Below are 22,405 nucleotides of genomic sequence, written 5' to 3'. Positions count from 1 at the left end.
GGATCTTTACAGAGGTAATCGAGTTAAGATGAGGTCATTGGGATGATCCTAATCCCATATGACAGTATCTTTACACAAAGGAGAACTTTGGAGACAAAGGGACGGCATTGGGAAGCACCAGGAGCCTGCATCTGCAAGCCAGGGAATGGCTGAAGCGAAGAGAGAGTCCGAGCTACCAGGGAGGCCTGAACACACCCTCCCTCGCAGCCCTCGGAAGAAACCAACCCTGAAGACACTTGGATTTGGGCCTTCTGGCTCCAGATCTATGAGCAAAAATATTTTCAAAGCACTCATCTTGAACTTCTGGCCTCATTGAAGTCACCCGGTTTGTGGAACTTTGTTAAGGGCAGCCCAAGAAAACTATTTGAGTAAGCGAGTAAATAAGGAGAGTGGGCAACTTGGGACTCCCCTTCCCTGACTTGTTTCAAGGAGCCACAGGAAAGGCATGCAGGCAGAAAGAACAGCGGGGCCGGGGCCGGAGGCAGGAGCCAGCAGAGACATCCTGTAGACATGGCGGCCACAGCACCCGGGCCGGTGGCTTTCCTAGGCCTTCAGAACACACCTGCAGATGAGGAGAGGGAATGATCTCACAAAATTCATGTTAATAAATGTCTATCTAAATGCTCTGGATGTAATTAAGTCTTCACTACCTGTTACATGTATTAATCATTAAAAAATTGCATTACATTTGAGCACAATTCGTTCGTTAGACTTTCTGGCTCTGTAGTAACTTCTCCATGTGCAAAGTAACTGCTGAGAAATCATAGCCAATTATAAAATAAAGGAGTTTCTCAAAGTTATCCAAAGCAAAATTCTAAACAATGCGTCCAAAGAGTTTATTCGGAAAAAAAAAATTGAAAGATGGTAGTGCGTTTGAATATGACATGAGGGAGGGGCTACGAAGTTACTACTACTTAGGGCCAATGGTAGTCTTAAGACCTCCCCAGGCCGGGCGCGGTGGCTCAAGCCTGTAATCCCAACACTTTGGGAGGCCGAGACGGGCGGATCACAAGGTCAGGAGGTCGAGACCATCCTGGCTAATACAGTGAAACCCCATCTCTACTAAAAAATACAAAAAAATAGCCAGGCGAGGTGGTGGGCGCCTGTAGTCCCAGCTACTCGGGAGGCTGAGGCAGGAGAATGGCGTGAACCTGGGAGGCGGAGCTTGCAGTGAGCTGAGATCCGGCCACTGCACTCCAGCCTGGGCGACAGAGTGAGACTCCGTCTCAAAAAAAAAAAAAAAAAAAAAAAAAAAAAAAAAAGACCACCCCAGTGCTCACTGGTTGGTGGTGTGGCATGCAAGGAGCAGGGCGGGGAGAGTGGGAGACCCTGTCTGAGAGGCAGGCAGTACCTGTAGGTCTACACAGAATGTGAATTTTCTAAGTGGATGGAAAGTCACTGGAAAGTTTTAAGCAGGGACTGAGGTGCTCTGGGAAAGATTCTAGAGGGGAAAGACCAGGAAGAATTCTGGGACCAACAGGCTAGGACAGCCTGTCTGCCTCTCTGTGTCCTAGAAACCTACTTCAGATCTGAGCTGGGCACAGAACTCTGGTGACAGTGCAGCAGAAAAATTAACAATCCCCTCCTGGCCGGGCGTGGTGGCTCACACCTGTAATCTTAGCACTTTGGGAGGCTGACACGGCGGATCCCTTGAGGTCAGGAGTTTGAGACCAGCCTGGCCAACATGGTGAAACCTCATCTCCACTAAAAATACAAAAATTAGCTGGGCGTGGTGGCCCATGCCTGTAATTCCAGGTACTTGGGAGGCTGAGGTAGGAGAACCGCTTGAACCCGGAGGTGGAGGTTGCAGTGAGCCGAGATCACACCACTGCACTCCATCCTGGGCAACAGAGGGAAATTCCGTCTCAAAAAAGAATCCCCTCCCCTGCCTAACTGCTGCCTACTCCCCCAACTTCAGCTCTCAGCCTAGGGAAGCTTCTCTGACTCCTTCTCTATTACTGCACGCCGGGCACTCCACAGTTCTTCGCTACCTTCTCACGCTTTACAATGATATACTTGTTTGTGCAACTCTTTGATCAGTGTCTCTTCCTCTAAACTGTAAACTACTTGAGAGCAAGGATCATGTCTTGCATTTACTACCGGGGCGGATTTGGGTTTTCTGCGCCTGAATATTTTACCATTGGGGAAGCAGGGGGACAGGGGTTGGTGGGAGGGAGGCTCTCTTTAGGAAAATAAACACACAATTACAAATACAAAATTAAATATAAATGAGTATTCATTTAGACAATCAAAATCACAACAAATTCCTAGATCTTAAGAGGTTTAGGTTGCCTTTGAGGAGTTCAATTAGACAATTTAGCAGAAACACTGAAGCGTTTTCTGATGGTAACCAGGCTTCCTCTCTCTACCTATTAATTCTACACCTCCGAGCACTCACATGGGCTTTGCGGGTGAGCTTCATCTTCATTAGCCGCTCAATATGCCCACCTTTGTTCATCACTATATTTCCAGCCCCTGGCATCATGCTGGTTATACAGATGCTCAATGATTCATGGCTATTATGATAATTTTTATTTTAAACCAACATTTCCTGAGCATCTACAAGGACGTGAAAAGACAAGCAAGGACAAAAGAGATCTGGTCTCATACACTTAGTGAATGGTAAGGGAGACAATCACAACTGTCATTACTTTTTTTTTTTTTTTTGATGCTAATGTGGTCATTACCTGGAACCATAAAACACTCAATATTTCATTTGGGCGATTATTCAGCAAGCATTACTTGAATGCCTGTGTGGGCGAGGCAAATTCTTGCAAGATATTCTTTTTTCTCTGTATACTTCTCTCCCCCTTTTTTGCACCCAAGTGGCTTAAGTCAAGTTTTCCTAAACACCTGGAAATCTCAGCTACATTCATGACGCATCTTAACATGGGTATTGTGGCCTCCAGATGTACTCACACCTCAGCCTTTCCTATGAGTTTAGCCCTATTCTGTCTCAGGCCCTGTGCTAGACTCTTTCATTCTCCTATTTGATCCCTACAACCTTATCCCTCCCAGTGGTGGTCACTGCCCACTTTGATCTGCACAGCCCCACGTGACCGCTTCCTCTGGTAGCCGTGCGCCTTCCTTACTCCAAACATACAGTACCAGTGAAGGCTGCCAATTACAGTGCTTACCTCCTACCTATAGAAGTGAGCACACTGCCCCAGATGAGCCACCTCCCTGACTATAGTGACTGATCTAGGCATGAACACATAACCCAAGCCTGGCCAATCAGTTCCCCCCAGTGTTTTTCTAACTAGGGTCAGCCGAGCAGCTCTGTCTTTTCTCTCTGACCTCAAAAATGAAAGCATGTGACCAGAGTTCTAGCCTTCTGGAAGCAGCTGGGCTGAGAGAATGAAGCCAAAGTACAGAGACTAGAAGTGCAGAGAGGAAAGATGGTGTCACAGCCTTCCCCCACCCTCTATTTGACTCTTTGAGGCAATCGATTCCCCTTTCCTCCTCAGTTAGTTCAATTTAGCATCTTTTTTAGTGTAACTGAGAGTCCTGTCTAAGACACTCCTTTATACAGACAAATCCCAGAATCTCAGGGAGCCCCTTCAGCTGGCAAGAGGCTCAACTTTTGTTCCCGAGTCTGACATGCCCTTGAAGTTCTCTTGCTTCCTCCTTAGCTTCCCCCTCCACACTGGCTCCAGCACAGATCTCTGAACCAAATGCTCAGAGCTCTGAACCAAATATCCATGTTAGCACTGTTAAGACAGGGTAGATTATCAAAGAACTGACTAAAATTCTGAGGAGTAACAGCAAGGAAACAAACAACATGAGTTAACAAATGTACAAAACAGACAAGATGATAGAGAAGTCTTCAGCTAGATTGCTTTGGGGCCTGCGGGCCTATTCTACCTCATGAGCTGTCTGAAAATTGCTTTATTGTCATCCTGAAGATGTGGCAAAATATTTTAGCAATCCAGTCTGGATTCCTGGCTTCTTAACTATGCGTCTGATCCCACATGGAGGACATGGTTTAAAAAATTAACTAATTAAAAAATTAAAATGTAGCAAACTAAATTGATCTATAAATATAATGCAATCCCAATCACAATCTCAATAGGCTTCCAATTTTTTAAAAGAAGCCAATAAGCTGATTCTAAAATTCATATGGAAATACTAAGAACTAGAGTAGCCAAAACAATTCAAAAAAGAGAAATAAAACTAGGGGATTGCTACCAATTAACATAAAGAATTACAGGCCAGGCACAGTGGCTCACGCCTGTGATCCCAGCACTTTGGGAGGCCGAGGCGGGTGGATCACCTGAGATCAGGAATTTGAGACCAGCCTGGCCAACACGGCAAAACCCCGTCTCTATTAAAAATACAAAAATTAGCCAGGTGTGGTGGTGCATGCCTGTAATCCCAGCTACTGGGGAGGCTGAGGCAGGAGAATCGCTTGAACCCGGGAGACAGAAGTTGCCGTGAGCTCAGACTGCGCCACTGTACTCTAGCCTGGGCAACAAGAATGAAACTCTGTCTCGAAAAAAAAAAATATATATATATATATATATCTCCAGCAATTCCACTCCTAGTAATATACCCAAGTGGACTGAAATATATGTTCATACAAAAACATATACACAAATGTTCATAGCAGCATTATTTATATAGCCAAAAGGTGAAAACAACTCAACTAATAAAACTCAATGGAATGTTATTGGGTCACTTAAAGGAATGAAATGCTGATACGTGCTCCAACAGGGATAACCCTCGAAAATATTATGCTAAGTAAAAGCATCCAAACACAAAAGACTACACGTTCTAAGATTCCATTTATATGAAGTGTCCCTAATAGGCAAATCCATAGACACAGAAATTAGGTTAGTGGTTTTCAAGGGTCAACGGGAAGTAGGGAGTAATTGCTAACCTATTAGCAATTTTGGAGTTATAAAAATGTTCTGAAGTTAGATAATGATGACGGTGGCACAACTTTGTGAATATACTAAAAATCACTGAATTGTATACTTTAAAGGGGTAAATTTTTTGGTATATAAATTTTATCTCATTAAAAGACTTACTATGAAGCTATAGTAATCAAGGCAGTGTGATACCAGCACAAGGATACCATATGTGTCACATACACATGTATTTTAGTTGAACAGAACTGTGTCTAGAAATAGATTCACACATATATGGTAAATTATTTTTTGAAAAATCTGCCAAGGCATTTCCACAAGGAAAAGATAGTCCTTTCTTTTTTTTTTTTTTTTTTTTTTTTTGAGATGGAGTCTCGCTCTGCCGCCCAGGCTGGAGTGCAGTGGCCGGATCTCAGCTCACTGCAGGCTCTGCCTCCCGGGTTCACGCAATTCTCCTGCCTCAGCCTCCCCAGTAGCTGGGACTACAGGCGCCCGCCACCTCGCCCGGCTAGTTTTTTGTATTTTTTAGTAGAGACGGGGTTTCACCGTGTCAGCCAGGATGGTCTCGATCTCCTGACCTCGTGATCCGCCCGCCTCGGCCTCCCAAAGTGCTGGGATTACAGGCTTGAGCCACCGCGCCCGGCCGATAGTCCTTTCAATAAATGTTGCTAAGACAACTGGATATTTCTTTGGAGATAAATGAACTTTGACCCTTACCCTCATACACAAAAATTAACTTAATATGACTCAAAGACCTAAATGTAAGAGTTAAAACTATAAAATTTATAAAAGAAAACATACAAGAAAAGGCTGGGCATGGTGGCTCATGCCTGTAATCCCAGCACTTTGGGAAGCTGAGGCAGGTGGATCACCTGAGGTCAGGAGTTCGAGACCAGCCTGGTCAACATGGTGAAACCCCATCTCTACTAGAAATACACAAATTAGCCAGGCATGGTGGCGTGTGCCTGTAATCCCAGCTACTTGGGAGGCTCAGGCAGGAGAATCACTTGAATGCGGGAGGTGGAGGTTGCAGTGAGTCGAGATTGAGCCACCGCACTCCAGCCTGGGTGACAGAGCAAGACTCTGTCTCAAAAAAAAAGGAAGAAAATTAATACACCAGCTATTGACTGATAGAAAATGTTTGCAAAACATACATCTGACAAAGGATCTGCATCCAGCACATATATATATGTAAATATAAGTACATACATACCTATACATACAGAACTCTTACAACTCAGTAATAAAACAACCAACTTTTTAAAAGGAGCAAAATATTTCAACAGATACTTTACACACACACACAAATATTTAAGAATAGCCATGAAAAGATGTTTAACTGTTAGTTATCAGGGAAATGCAAATTACAACCTAAATGAGATGTACTACCCACCTGCCAGAATGATTAACACTCAACTAAAGACTGACACCACCAAATATTGGCAAGCATGTTGTGCATCCAGAACTCTCCTACATTGTTGGCAGGAATATAAAGTGGCATAATCACCTCAAGAAAAGGTCTGATGATTTCTTTTTTTCTTTTTGATAGGGTGTCCCTGTGCCACCCAGGCTGGAGTGCAGTGGCATGATTTCAGCTCACTGCAACCTCTACCTCCTGGAGTTCTAGCAATCCTCCCACCTCAGCCTCCTGAGTAGCTGGATACAGGAATGCGTCACCACACTCAGCTTATTTCTTATATTTTTAGTAGAGATGGGATTTCGCTATGTTGGTCAGGCTGGTCTCGAACTCTTGATCTCAGGTGATCGGCCCACCTCAGCTTCCCAAAGTGCTGGGATTACAGCTGCAAGCCACCACGCCCAGCCAAATACTAAATATACACCAAACCTATGACCCAGAGACTCCACTCCTAGGTATGCTTGCAAGATAAATAAAAACAAAGGTACATATAAAAAGACTTGTACAATAATATTCACAACTGCTTTACTGATAATAGCCCCAAACTGGAAACAACCCAGTGTCCATCAATAGGAGAACAAACTGTGGCATATTTATAGGATGGAATACTATCTAATAAAAAAGAATTACTAGAAAATTACTGTGTCAATTTCTGAAAAAGTTAAACATAGAGTTACCATTTAATTTTTAATTCAGCAATTCCTTGCCTAGGAATATGCTGAAGAGAACTGGAACATGCATTCAGAAAAGAAAACCTTATACATGAATGTTCATAGCAGCATTATTCATAACAGTCAAAAGGTGGAGACAATCCAGATGCCCAGTAGCTGATGAACAGATAAACGATGTTTTAACTTTTCAAGGAACTCCAACAAAAAGAATTTCATCTCAGCCAGGAGCAGTGGCTCACACCTGTAATCCCAGCATCTTGGGAGGCTGAGGTGGGCAGATCACTTGAGCCTAGGAGTTCAAGATCAGCCTGGGCAACATGGCAAGACCCCGTCCCTACAGAAAATACAAAAATAGCCAGGCATGGTGTTGTGCACATGCAGTCTCAACTACTCAGGAGGCTGAGGCAAGAAGATCACTTGACCCCAGGAAACTGAGGCTGCAGTGAGCTGAGGTCATGCCACTGCACTCCGGACAATAGAGCAAAACCCTGTATCAATCTCAAACTTATGCTTCACAGAAACAGCCACATGCAAAAGGTAACGCAGGTCAGTGCTTGCCTGGGGCTGGGGTGATGGTGGCAATAGACTTCAAAGTGCATGGGGGAACGATATGGCATACAGAAATGTTCTACATATATATATATATATGTGTGTATATAATATACACATATAAATATATATAACATATATAATATATAAATATATGTAAGAGTGTGTGTGTGTGTGTGTATATATATATATTTTTTTTTTGAGATGGAGTTTTGTGCTCATCGCCCAGGCTGGAATGTAATGGTGTAATTTTGGCTCATTGCAACCTCCACCTCCCAGGTTCAAGCAATTCTCCTACCTCAGCCTCCCAAGTAGCTGGGATTAAAGGCTTGCGCCACCACGCCCGGCTAATTTGGGTATTTTTAGTAGAGATGGGGTTTCACCATGTTGGCCAGGCTGGTCTCAAACTCCTGACCTCAGGTGATCCACCTGCCTTGGCCTCCCAAAGTGCTGGGATTACAGGAGTGAGCCACCGAGCCCAGCCTGATCTACATTTTGATTGCACTGTTGGTTATATAGGTATGCACATTTCTCAAAACACATGGAAATGTGAACTTAAAGTGGGTGGATTTTACTGTATTAAATTATACATTAATAAAGTTGATTTTTAAAAGTAATATATGGGCATGAAAAAATTTTTTAATGAAACAGAGTCAGAAAATTAAAATTTTCCTTCTTTACACAACCTCTCCAAAGATAACACAAGGTGATGCCAGTTAAGTTCAATGCCTTACAAAGTCTCTGTATTCCACCTATTCATTCCCCTCTCTCTATCACTGTATTTTTTAAAGAAACATTTAATATTCTAAAAATTGGAAAAATAGAAAACTGCTTTCCAGGCCAGGCACAGTGACTCACGCCTGTAATCCCAGCACTTTGGGAGGCTGAGATTGAGATGGGCAGATCACTTGAGGTCAGGAGTTCGAGACCAGCCTGGCCAACATGGCAAAACCTCATCTCTACTAAAAATACAAAAGTTAGCTGGGCGTGGTGGTGCACATCTGTAATCCCAGCTGCTCATGAGGCTGAGGCATGAGAATTGCTTGAACCCCGGAGGCAGAGGTTGTAGTCAGCCAATATTGTGCCACTGCACTCCAGCCTAGGCAACTGAGTGACACTCTGTCCCCCCCCCCCCAAAAAAAACAAAACAAAAAAAAAAAAACAAAAAAAAAAAAAAAAAAAGAAAGAAAAAGAAAAGAAAACTGCTTTTCACCACCCTTGTACTGGTAAACTCTGTCAGGCATCTAGACTAGGCTAGGGACTAGTAATGGGAACCACTAGTAGAGCCAGAGCTGAACACACAACAATCACCACAGCACTCATAGATGGGAACTACCCACTTAAAATGACTGCTTACCCATTTTACAGATGAGGGAACTGAAGCTCAGAGAGTTGCCAAGGACTGAGACCCAAATATCCTGACTTCAAAGACCAAGTGTTCATCTACCATACCCCAGCACCTACCACGAGAGTTAAACTGGTGGCTCTGGAGAAGAAGGAGGGTGACCCCAACCTAGCTTCAGTTGACTGCCCTCTTTCAACTTGTCCCTGCTCCTCCCACCCTTCTCCCTCCACACACACATTTAATGCAGCTTCTAACGTGTACTGATAACATTATTACCTTCTCTTCAGGGAAATTCTGAGAATGCACTTGTTATTTAAAAAGTTGATAAATTCTGTCCTTTTGCAGTCATAGTGTTGCAGAGTATCTTATTTAGAGTTGTAGGTATTTATCTGTTATAGAAGAACTGCCGTATACGCCCTTAAGTCACGGCAGGCAATATTCCAAATTAGAACATCTACTCCAGAAGCTTAAAGTTCCCCCAAATAAATCTTATCATACCATCACAATGTTGCCAAGGTCCCCAGAAATCTTCTCTGGGGAAGGCTAGCATCCTGTATCCTAGCAAATCAACAATGTGGCCTTCCTGCCTCTGACTTTAGGCCTCGTTTGATGACTTGCAGGTTCCCAAAAGGCCTCATCCCTGATATTAAGCTAAAGACCACAGACAACAAGGTCTTCTTGAGTCTATAGTTTCGTACCTTCGTTCTGCTCTAAATAATTAGCTGTGTGTGTGTGTGTGGTGTGTGTGTGGGGGGGGCGGCGGGGGTGTACCTATGCTCTTTGAAGTGCCATCAGGTGACCTGGGGACCAGGGAAGGTTGACCTGAACATGGGAGTCTGCCCCACATATCCCTTTCACAGACATCCCCTTCTCAATACTTCTATGACTGTATTGGAAAGCCTGGCAAAAATGGCTCTACTATTACCTTGGTAAATGGCCTTGAGCAAGACACTCCACTTTTCTGGGCCTCAGTTTCCTCCACAGATATAGACTAGGGCAATTAGACCAAGTATGAATAGGAAAGGATGAGGTGCTGGGAAGGAATCTCTGTTACCCTCTTCCTCCGCCTTGCTTTCTCTAGTGGTCAGATAGATTTCTACCCCCAACTCCTACTCAGGAGACTCACAGAAGGATGTTCAGGGATTTCTGTGTTTTCCATTCTTATTTCTAAGGCCTTGAAGGGCCCAAATTTGGGGACCGTGTACTAGGTACGTTATTCTCCACCCTCCACTGTCCTGCCTTTTGTCTTGGAAGCCAACTTCTACAAACTATATGATGAGGGCATATTCACCCTCTGGTTTTGATTGGGTTTGGCCAATGGGAGACAATGGCAAGAAACTGGAGGATTGGAGGAGAAAAAAGTGGAAATCATACTCTCCCAGTGCCTCCCTGTGTTTCTGGCAATGGTGGCATTGTGTGGTTGCAATGAAAGTTGGGCAGCCCCTCTCCCTCACTTCCTGCAGTCACTGGTTTTCATCACAAAGTTCCCTCCCTTTCTCTGCTCTAGTCCAGAAGTGCTAGAAAGGCTTTTTGCTATTGCCAGTTCCTAGATTAGTTCCCTCTGCCCTGCACACACCCCTGTGAATAGTCCTTCCAGTAAACCATTTTCAGTAGACCCTTGGAATGTGCCTTCTCTTTCCTGCCATATCTAACCGATACAGACTCTTGCTATTTTTCTTCCAACTTTCAGAATTAGGGTTCTAACTGCTCCCAGCTGTGGAAAGGTTCATCTGAAAGACCTAGAGTTTTGAAGGGACAAAGCAAGGGTCTCTTTTCTGTTGCCGGGCACTTGCCTCCAGCTGCATACATCTTCTCTGATCCTTGGTGCGAATGATTAAGGGGAAAGTCATCTAATGCTACTGGGTGACATATTTCACCAAACACTCTTCTATTGCTCACTATAATTATGTGAATTGTATATAAGCTGCGTTCCTCTCACAGTCTATTTCATTTTTGGGTGGCAGACTTCCAAATTCCCTCTCCTTTATTCATGTGTAACACATGAATGATTCACAAGTAGGAAAGTCAACAGGGCCCCTTCCGCTTCAGTACCCATCTGTAAAAATGGTTTATCAACCTCATGTTGAGGTTGAGAGTTGGTATAATATCAACCTCAGATTGAGGGTTGGTGTGAGGACTAAATGAGTACCAGCTGTAAATGCTTAGAGCAGCAGGTGCAAAGTGCTAGCTCATACTATGAGTATTTGCTCATCTGATTCATCTCAGCCCCCTTTCCTACAATTTATATGTAGGAAGGCGGAAAAGGGGACTTGGATAGGAATTTCTAAGTGCTCCCTCCAGCTTCCGGGGCTTTCCTCAGCACACCTTCCTCTCTCAACACCCACTTTTGAGTAGATTTCCTTTTCCGCAATCTTTTCATCCCAGGAAGTTCCAGGAAGTGCAAGAAGGGCAAGTTCTGATTCTTATGTTTTCTGGTCTTAATTCTAAACCAGTGATTGTCAAATAGAGGCCTAGGGAGCCCCACTGACCACAGAAAGTGGGTTTTGCTCTAGGTTATATATTTGTTATTGCTCTTATCTGTTTAAGTTTCAAGATTCTGTTTGAACAAAGGTTTCCAAGACTTTAAAGAGTTGAAAATCCCTCTTCTGATGAAATACAGAAACCTCAGACTTTAAAACTCTCAGTCCTAACCCTCTTTGGCACCACTGCCAACAACCTTTTCTCTACTCCATTCAAATAGTTTGTATTCTTTTCCATTTCTGATGCTCTGAAACAGATATTCAAACAAGCAAGTCTTTGTGTATTTATCTGGGGTGTCTTTCTCAGGCACTCAGCATGTTCAGTAGACATTATCTCTTTAATTTCTAGGCCCATGGGAAAGATAACTACAACACTGTTTAACAATAGAGGCATTTGAAGGTACCAAACTTTACTGGAACCGGATCCAGCCGCTGCAGTACTTCCAACCCATGGAATCCAACGTTACTAGAGGACTGTCCATTCTGGTCCCAGAGGCTGCTAGGAGTGAGAAAAGTTGGACAGCAGAAGCTCTACAGGGACTGAGTCCCAGGGAGGAGTACCCAGCAACTGGAATTGGCTGGGTCATGGGGAGGAGAGTCAGCAAGGTACTAACACTCCAATTGGTTAACACATAATTCTTTACGCAGCTTAAGACTTTGGGAAGACAGAATATGAACACATGAAGGTAATAAAAACTCCAACCTCTGGACCACTTCCTGGAATGCTCCTAACCCAGACTCCCACAGGGCTTCGTCCCATACTTCATTTAGGTCTTTGGCTCAAATGTTACCTCTTTAGAACTGCCTTAAGACTGGGGCAAGAGGAGCTCCAGTCTAGGGCTCTGAGCACCTGATTCTCTTCCGTCCATGTTCCTTTACATAGAGCAAGAAGCCCACAGGCCAACGGGATGTACTCGCTGAAAGGTCTTGCCCCTCTCCCCTTTTTATAGCATACTGTGAGTACCTGGGACCCTAGAACCTAGTGCCCCAATAGCAACAGGTCACCAGCTACAGGCTGCATCAGCCTTTCCCAAGGTCTGTCCTCCTGAGGAGCAAGGGGTGGTTAAGGGGAGGCTATTTGTAGGAGTGTGGACAAAACTCTGATGTGCAGATGTATTCGTTATAGGTGTGGGCACAAGGACATTTGAAGTATGGGACAGTGCTGGGGTGCCAAGAGAAGGAAGGCTGAGGGCCAAGGACATGTTCCCCCTCCAAAGCACTGCATTCAAGGGCATATCTCAGAAGGGTCCAAGAATCCTAAACTTAAATGTGGCTTTCCAGATTATGATGAAGGTATACATGTCAAGATAAAAAGATAGGAATTTTGCATTACAGTTTAATTTGCAGTTTTAAAATATGTAGACATGGTATGTGGGCCTCCGTTTGTACTACTGACTCAATTCTAGCAAATATTGAAGGTAGACCTGTCCCTGATCTTCGTGTATAAAATAGCACCTCCTCTGCCACTCTATTCTTACCCTAGTCTACATTTCTTCATAACATCGGTCACCATCTGATTTACATTTACTTATGTATCATCTCTTTACCCCTACTGGAATGTAAGTTCCACGTCCCTAGAGTCTATATTTTGTTTACTGCCTTATCCTTATACCTAAACAAGTGCCTGGCATGACACCACTCAGTAAAACTTGTATAAATAACAAATCTAAGTTCAAAGCTCTTACAGGTGAAGGGGACTAACCTGGCAGACACAAAGGAAAAATATTACCGTGACAACCCTCTGAGGAGCACCTTCTCCCCTTAAAATAAATCACTCAAAACAGTGGAGCTGCAAAGGTAACTAGAGAAAATCCATTAACACCTTAGTGCCCATGAACACCAGGTGAGTTGTTCAGGCTACCTGCGACAGGGATATGTGAGTCAGCGTGGAGAGTTCTGAGTGGGCTGAAGAGTCGGATGTGGGGGATCTGGGCTGCCGGTAACCCCGAATCTTGGAATCGCCCTAACAACCTTATGAAGGTGGCCAGATGTGGGTCCTGAGGAAACCGATTCCACGGCAACGGCCCGCCAACCCAGCACACCCCACAGTAGAGAAGGGGCTTCTGATCCATGAGTAGGGCCCCTCAAATGATGTTCCCCTTTAGATGGTCACGGACATCAGCAGGGGTGGGTGCATCTGATCCTGTGGGGTCTTGGTGGTCGCAGACCACGCGTCCCTTTTCTCTCCCACCTGCATCTAATTCACAACGTCTCATCGCTTTGCGGGAGCCCAGGAACTGCCCTAAAACAGCAGAAATCCGGGTCGTCTATTCCAACGGACTCCTCTTCCGTTGGATACGGGGGCCGTGACAGGCCAAACAACCTCCGCGAGGCCCCCGCAGCGACTGCTCAGCGGGCGCTCCATTCCTTTCCTTGGGGATGGAGCTCCAGGGACCGGACTGTACACCTCGCCTCCTGGGGCCTGAGGCGGGAACCCGGCTTGCGCAGCTCTGAGGCCTCGGCGGACCGCGAAAGAATGGCTCACCGCCCGGCCACGGCCAGCCCCAGCAGCAAGCTCAGCCCCTCCCGCTCCTGGGCCCAGGCGCGGCCTGAGGGGCGGGGCGGGGGGTGGGGGGACGGGGCCGGCCACGGAGGGCGGGGGCTCAGGGGCGGGGCCACGTGGCTCCTCCTTGCGGGCGGAGGCAGGCGGTGCAGCGGCGCTGGGACCCGACTCATCCGGTACTTGCGTGTGGTGGTGAGCGCAGCGCCGAGGATGGGGAGGTGCGGCCGCGGCTCCGGGCCGCTGCCGTCGCTGCTGCTGCTGCTACTGTTGCTGCTCGCGGTTCCCGGCGCTGGCGCGGCCCCGCGCTCGGCGCTCTACTCGCCTTCCGACCCGCTGACGCTGCTGCAGGCGGACACGGTGCGCGGCGCGGTGCTGGGCTCTCGCGGCGCTTGGGCCGTGGAGTTCTTCGCCTCCTGGTGCGGCCACTGCATCGCCTTCGCCCCGACGTGGAAGGCGCTGGCCGAAGACGTCAAAGGTGAGAAGCGGCGGCAGCCCGCTCCCCCGTGCCCCGCCGCCCCGACCCCTCCACCTGCCCCGCGGGCAGCCCCTTACTCCGGGAGCACGTCCCTCTTCCAGTCACCTCCGCCCACCTCTTCCTCTCCGCGCATCCCGCGACCCCCACCTTCATGTTTCTCATCTCCATTTTTGGCTCCCGCTCCCTTGCCTTTTCCTCTTGGCCCTCATCCGGAGCTTCTCTCCCCTCTCCGCGGCCTGGTCCCCCAGACCTGCCCTGCTTGCCCGGTTCGTCCCCCGCCAGGTTACTGCCTCCTCCCCAGAGAGGGGTCTCCTTTGTTCCTTCCTCCGCATGGTCCGCTGACACCTTACGGCTTCCTGGTCCAGCCTTGTGGCAGTCCTCTTCCTCTCGTCCAGGGACCCATGTCGCTTTCCTGCCAGGTTCCTTAGCTGCTGTGGGTCAGTGCTGGGGAGAAAAGGGAACGGGCATTCATTTTGCCTCCCCACCACCTTTCTCCACTCCCTCGACTGGTTGACCGAAGTGGTACATAGACTTCCTTTCTCATTTTTGTTTTTGATGGAGGTATCTCTGTTCTGGGCCTCTCCTGACCTGCCGCCTCCAGCTCCTTAGCTTCCGGGCCACATCCTTCTCTCTCTTCCCCCGCTCAGACCCTAATGTTTTAACTCCATGCACCCAGAGGCCTTTGGTGCATGTTTGGCTCTTGCTCCGTGTTCCCAATCACAGGTTGGGGCATCAAAACTATATTTCCTGGATTCCAAGACATCAGCTGTGAGACACACTGTTCATTTTGTGACAGCCCAAGGGGTAGAAGGATAGGAAAAAACCACTACATGTATAGAGATTTTAAGGGGAACTCTATTACAGAAATGCTAAAATTTTGAAACACTTAAGACTTAGAGTCGAGGAACTATGGTAATAATAGTAATTAATATTTACGGAGCACCTATCATTTCAGGCACCTTACTAAGTACTGGGCATACATTGTCTCATAGTTTCCTTTCCACAATTTAAAGATTCCTGTGGTGTCACACATCCACCTAACCCAGGTAGTGGGCATTTGGCGGGCGGGAGTGGTGTAGTGATAGTGATTTGTTCCTGACTTGCTGCCTCTGAATGGAGCTACTTCCTGATTCTGGTGCTAGGTCGCTAGCACGGGCTCCTGCCCTGAAATGGTCACTGAATGAGAACTGTGGGCGTCTTTGGAAATAGGCATCTTTCTAGAGAAAGCGGAACTGGAACCCTTGTTCTCCTTCTCTGCTGTCGGTATTTCTTGATAAACTCAACTCTTTGTGGTAGAATAGTGCCTTTGTAAATGTTAGTTTTCAGACTCATCCTCCCTCTTTCCTGAGCAGCTTGCAGATTGGTTTCTGAAGTGGCTAGATGGAACCATGCCTACGTCTTTTAGCCACATGGTCCTGGAAAGTTATTTTTTATTTATTTTTTTTTTTTGAGACGGAGTCTCGCTCTGTCGCCCAGGCTGGAGTGCAGTGGCCGGATCTCAGCTCACTGCAAGCTCCGCCTCCCGGGTTTACGCCATTCTCCTGCTTCAGCCTCCTGAGTAGCTGGGACTACAGGCACCGCCACCGCGCCCGGCTAGTTTTTTGTATTTTTTTAGTAGAGACAGGGTTTCACGGTGTTCGCCAGGATGGTCTCGATCTCCTGACCTCGTGATCCGCCCGTCTCGGCCTCCCAAAGTGCTGGGATTACAGGCTTGAGCCACCGCGCCCGGCCGAAAATTATTTTTAAATGAAACTTATAAGCTGTTTTGACCTCCAGTTTACACTTGCCCACATACTTCACTGGTCCCATTAGCTGAACCAGCCTTTCTGAGCAGTGTTTCACACCATTTCAACACATTTGGTCAGGGAAGGAGTGATGTCAACACATCTGGTCAGGGGAGGAGGAAGAAAGAACACGGATCATGGAAGTGGAACACCTAAGAGAAGGTAAATCTCAGGGGACATTGTGGGCATGAACATCATAAAAATTCCCTGATCACTTTCCACTTTGAGGCTACAAGAGGTGTTCAATGGTTGAATTTCTTCCTTCTTGAGAGTGCTGGAGGGAAAGATTAGCTTCCAGCTGACTCACATGTTTAGCCTCTTGCAATGCAGAGTTTTAGTTTTTCTATGAGTTGCATATCTAGATACTGACCCAGTCTGCTCCTGGATGAGGGTTACCACTTCCAAACGGGATTCCCCAGTGCATGGAGCCTTTCTTTAAAATAAGAAAGCGAAATCAGAATTTAACCTCTGAAAAGGAAATGGAAGGATCAAAGCCTGTGGGGATGATCCAGGGTAAATGGGAGGTGGGAGATTTCAGTGGAAGCTGGAGGTCTCCTGTGAGCCATTGGTGTGTCAGCCCTTGAACCAGATGGTGTTGGGAGGGCACTGGCAGAATCTGCTGTCAGCCTGCAATGAAGAATGTCCTCCACTCTAACCCAAAGGGGTATTCGCTGGTGAGGCCCTGCTAAGAAGCTCGGATTGGTCTCACTTCATCTCTGTCCTGAGGTTTCTTGAGAAAGATTGGTTGTGGGCCTGCAGAGGGCTGCTCTCATCCCACCCTGGGCTGTGTGAGTATGGCCCATGCTCTCTGCTGAGGACACCTGTATCTTGAGGCAGGAACAGAGACAGAGTGAAGGTCACGGGGAGAGAGAAGAATTTTGCAGCCATACTTGGCTGGCTTCAGGCATTTAATCTGACTGAATAGGGTTCATTTCTTCAGTGACTAGGGCAGTAGATTCTCTAGGGCAGATGCTGCCCTGGGGCTGAGCATGTGTTTCTGAGAACCTGGTTCACCCCCTTTCTATTACAGAGCAGCTCCCACCATATGTTTGGGAAATTGGTAGTATCCAATTTAGGCCTTCATTGCTATTCACTGGCTAATCAATCAGCAAATATTTGTTGAGTGATAAGCATTGTTTGCATTGCAGTTGGGGAAATGAACTACTCACAGAAGGAAAATTGGCAATTGTTACAAAGCTGTGTTTGAAAAAGGCCAAAGGAGTGGTTCAGCCATTTCTTGTAGGAACCCAGGGGAGGAAAGTCACAGAGGGCTAATCTCATCACCAAAGGCCTTCATGCCAGTGGTTATTTATTACACGCTTGCCTTATGCCAGCAGTTTGCTAAGGGCCTTCACAGGCCATTATTATGACAATCCTTACCCCGGAAAATATCTGAGCTATGGATATTGTCTTCCTCTTTTTTTTAAAACAGATAAGTAACTTGCCAGGTTTACACAGATGCTGGAGGAGGCCATTGACTCCAGCTCTTTTTGGCTCTCTGGAGCCTGGGCAGGTAGAGAGGTGGGTGGAGGAGGAAGGATATTCCAGGTGGAAAAACAGCGTGTGCCAAGCTACGAAGGTGAGGCTCGTAAGGTGTGTGTTTGAGTGACAGTGAGCTGTGTTGGTTTTGTCCCCCTTCTCTTCCAGGGCACAGGCCACATCTGCTATGTGTACCTGTGATTCCCAGCACCAGAGCTTGGTACAGAGTAGGAGCCCACTGCAAGTTCATGGTGGCCAGTGGCCTGAGCCTCACAGGATTCCAAATGACGGTGTGAGTGTAGAACCTTCTGCTGGTGCCGTGGATCATCTTGACTCAGACTGGGGGTGTCAGCCAGGTGTGAGGGGTAGGGAAGGCATTTTGTCCATCCAGTGATGTCACTGCCCAGAAACTGTCAGCAAGGAGGAAGGAAGGCATGAGTTGGTGACCGCATAGTGCTGACTAGCTGGACAGGGCATAAACCAACCCTGTGTCAGGAGAACTCCTGAAGACTTCGGTGTAGAGTCCCAGAGCTGAGGGTTGGTAGCTTCTGGTCACTAGACCACCAGGTCTCGCTGGCTCTTTGTGGTTGGGTACATCTGTGCCTCTTACATCTGAAGCCCAGACCCACTTAACACTCGGAGGCTGCATGTTTCTTGTTAAGAGTTTTTTGCCATCCAGCACTTGAACGGTTGTCAGAGCTGGAAGGGGCATTAGAGATCATTCATCCTGGCCCTCGCTGATCCAGGAGGAAGCAGAGGTCCAGAGACACATGTGGAGCTCACGGTGCTGCAACCAGTTAAACTCCAAGCAAGGCTTCCTACTCCACCCAGTGCCTTCCCTGAACTTGTGAGTGGGGCAGGGAACGCTGCCCTTGACTCCAGACCAAGCCCCCAGAGGGGTCTCAGCAGAATCCCCACAACACCCTCACCACAGGGCATCCTCTCACCCATCACTCCAAAATTTACAGCTGTCCAGCTTCTCTTGCCTTGCCACCCTTCCCCTCTCCATTAGTCCATTTATTCTGTTGTAGGTACAAAAATTACTCTGTTCAGAGCAGTAACTGCACCAGGAAAAGGTTTTCTCCCCACTGGTAGAGCTGGACTGATACTAGTGATCATTTTGGTGTTAGGCATTTAAGTCACCTGACACTTCAGAAAGTCTCTGTCACTCAACTCTGCATTGCTTTGACAGTAAAGCTTAAATGCAGCTTTGCTTTAACAATGGAGCACTCAGATAAGGACCTTCTCTATTCCATCTCCTGTTACTTGTCAAAAGACAAAATTACACCACAATCAAAAATCTTAACTGGCTTTTATTGTGATTATAGAATCAGGCAACAGCACATTCTCTCTTACAAAATGAGTATTCTGATGAGCTGAGCAGAGGAGTTTGGCTTTATAGACAGAAAAAGGCTGAAGAAAACAGAAACAGATCAAAAATCAGATGGGTTATTTCGGTCGCTTTTAAAGGTTAAAGCAGAGACTTCCTTATGTTGGCTGAAACTGGCTTGTTTGGAGATTTGACTGTTATCTCACTCTCTCCTGATTTCTTGGAAGGTCAGATCAACAGCTTAGTTTTGGCTTGGTGGCGTGGGACTTCAGCTTGAGGGACTCTATCGTGGTTTGGTCTCTTGGGCCTTGTGCAGGAAGGAGCTCAGTCCCCACCAGTGGCCTCCTAGAAATATTTAACAATTCTCCCCTTTTGGTCAGGTTGTCACCTAGGTGAGAGTGTTACTAAAACAGAACATCAGCACTACTCTTAGTAATCATCATTTTGGGTTTTCAGTCTTTTTTTTTTTCTGAGACCGAGTCTCGCTCTGTCGCCCAGGCTGGAGTGCAGTGGCCTTATCGCAGCTCACTGCAAGCTCCGCCTCCCGGGTTCACGCCATTCTCCTGCCTCAGCCTCCCGAGTAGCTGGGACTACAGGCGCCCGCCACCTCGCCCGGCTAATTCTTTGTATCTTTTAGTAGAGATGGGGTTTCACCATGTTAGCCAGGATGGTCTCGATCTCCTGCCCTCGTGATCTGCCTGTCTTGGCCTCCCAAAGTGCTGGGATTACAGGCTTGAGCCACCGCGCCCGGCCTGGGTTTTCAGTCTTAACACATCATTTATAGGTTAAGGTGTGCTCATTATCACGTGTTACTTGGAGTTTTGATCATTCACGCTGGAGAGAGACCATTTAGCATTCGGCAGATGGCTGCATAAAGACGTTTAAGACTTTTTGAGAGGATACAGTGTAACAGGGAAACTACTATAATGACTCTCCCCAGGATAATACTGAGAGTTTACAATATGCCGCCTAGCCATGGACCCATGAACCAAACCAGCTAAAATCGAAGAGATGAAAGAGTGAGCCAGATGAGGAATTTACCCTTTTTTTTTTTTTTTTTTTTTTTTTTTTTTGAGACGGAGTCTTGCTCTGTAGCCCGGGCTGGAGTACAGTGGCCGATCTCAGCTCACTGCAAGCTCCGCCTCCCGGGTTTACGCCATTCTCCTGCCTCAGCCTCCGGAGTAGCTGGGACTACAGGCGCCCGCCACCTCGCCCGGCTAGTTTTTTGTATTTTTAGTAGAGACGGGGTTTCACGGTGTTAGCCAGGATGGTCTCGATCTCCTGACCTCGTGATCCACCCGTCTCGGCCTCCCAAAGTGCTGGGATTACAGGCTTGAGCCACCGCGCCCGGCCTGAATTTACCCTTTTTAACCGAGTACTATTTGTTCATTTTTTGCGACTGAGTCTCAATACCCTATGTATCTATCCATGTGCAACAAAAAGTGTCAGCAATTGCACCGATTCCCTGTTCCGCTAATAGGTAGCATTTCTATTATCTAGCATCCCATGACTGGGTTAAATTAAAGCAGGGAGTAAGAACACATGGGTCTAAAAGTCTGACTCTATAAAAGGGACCACTAGTACAGTTTGAACAATAGTTGTGTTAGGGATGTTGTGGAAGTTACCCCCTGGGTAGACTAAAGGATCCCTTTGGTCATGTAAAGATCTGGGTTGAGTGTGACAAATCCAACATTTCATGAAGTTACTCCCAGAAGCCACTGATTGTGAAATTCTGACTACAGCATTATCCTGGCAGACAAAAAAAGGTAGACATAATCAAGGATAAAGTGGAAGACTTATTCCAATGAATCTCTTGTTCAGATGTTTTGGGAAAGCATGAAATTGTCAACTTCTTGTCCTGGTTTGCAGTTTGATTGTCTCTGGTTATGGCATTGGGCATTTTGGTGAACTCTTTGTGTGGCTTACACATCAGGCATGAGATTTGTCCCTTGAAGTTGTTCAGCTTCTGCTTCTAGGGCTTTAGGCACAGAACAATTCTTGTTCTTAGTTGGAGAATTGTAGCTAGTTATTGGAAGAAACTGGAAGAATTCAGGATGCAATCCATCTTATAGGTAGATGATAAAAACTTGAAAATGATCAACAAGGCTACAATCTAATAACAGATGTACTATAGTTTTTCTTCAGGAACATATTTTTTCTCTCTGTAGTCACCCCCATTTCTACCAAAGATAATCAGGGTAAGTGAGAGGCAGAGGTCACAGTGAGCCGAGATCGCGCCACCGCACTCCAGCCTAGATGACAGAGCAAGACTCCATCCAAAATAAAATAAAATAGAATAGAATAGTCAGGGTAAGACTAATTTGCTCGCAGAGTATGTTTAGTCATCAAACTTGGCCTGATTATTTATATAAGTGTGGCAAGAATAGTGATTGATCACATAGGCTCTTCTTAAGTTTGCTTTGCTGGAACTTATCGATAGGAAATCTCAGATTGGACTTTTAATAACCTCTCAAGGCTAGGAAGCCAAACCAAGCCCAACTTTAGATTTTACCTGCAGTACCTGTAGATTCATCGTACATATATTCTCAAGTATGGCATCACACTCAAAACCTCGGTAACATCACCAGTGTTTCCTATTGTATCTTGTTATAAAGAGAGCAGATGCTTATTGAACTTATGCAAATAACAGTATTGCCATAAAAATAAGAATATTCACAAATAGTTTCTGAATTCCAGAGAGGTCTTATAGGGAGAAAATGTTTCCATTTTTGTTCACAAGAGTATACTTACCAACTTGCTGAAAACTATAGATAACTTAAAAGAAAATAAGTTTTCTTAAATAAGGACAACAAAACATTAGAAAGAACCAACAAGGCCGGGCGCGGTGGCTCAAGCCTGTAATCCCAGCACTTTGGGAGGCCGAGACGGGCGGATCACAAGGTCAGGAGATCGAGACCAGCCTGGCTAAATACGGTGAAACCCCGTCTCCACTAAAAAATACAAAAAACTAGCCGGGTGAGGTGGCGGGCGCCTGTAGTCCCAGCTACTCGGGAGGCTGAGGCAGGAGAATGGCATAGACCCGGGAGGCGGAGCTTGCAGTGAGCTGAGATGCGGCCACTGCACTCCAGCCTGGGCGACAGAGCGAGACTCCGTCTCAAAAAAAAAAAAAAAAAAAAAAAAAAAAAAAAGAACCAACAACTTTTCAAATTTAAAAACCGTAACAACCCATAATTCTTCATTGGTTCATTTAGTCTCATGTAATTAATTCTTGTTCTGCTTGATCTTGGTTATCAGTTCTGCAGACCCATCAGTTTTTTCATTAGAGTTCTGGAAATTCTTTGCTAGTCCAATCATATTATCTCGAAGTTATCAGAAATGGTACTTATCAGAGACTTTTCCGTGGATCTCCTTGAAGATGAAGCACTTTAGGATTATAGTTGCTTAGAAAAAAGCTTTTAGAAAAACAGAATAAAGCAATTAACTGTAGACAATAAGACTTAAAATGTTTGTGGTAAAGATCTGATGAGAGTTCATAATAATAAT

General features: G+C 46.1%; 1 protein-coding gene across 2 annotated transcripts in view; it reads left to right on the top strand.

Moving 5' to 3' along the window:
- Positions 1 to 13,947: 13,947 nt before the first annotated feature.
- Positions 13,948 to 22,405, top strand: part of QSOX1 (quiescin sulfhydryl oxidase 1) — a 44,748-nt gene continuing 36,290 nt past the window's right edge. For both annotated transcript variants that reach the window (XM_050766253.1, XM_050766246.1), the window contains exon 1: positions 13,948 to 14,308. In XM_050766253.1, the coding sequence (XP_050622210.1) occupies positions 14,044 to 14,308 (265 nt within the window). In that variant the 5' untranslated portion in view covers positions 13,948 to 14,043. The remainder of the gene's footprint in view (positions 14,309 to 22,405) is intronic.

The sequence above is a fragment of the Macaca thibetana genome, chromosome 1 (assembly GCF_024542745.1).
Source record: "Macaca thibetana thibetana isolate TM-01 chromosome 1, ASM2454274v1, whole genome shotgun sequence".
NCBI lineage: Eukaryota > Metazoa > Chordata > Mammalia > Primates > Cercopithecidae > Macaca > Macaca thibetana.
Note: the sequence above shows the minus strand (reverse complement) of the source record. Positions and strands in the feature narration are given on the sequence as shown.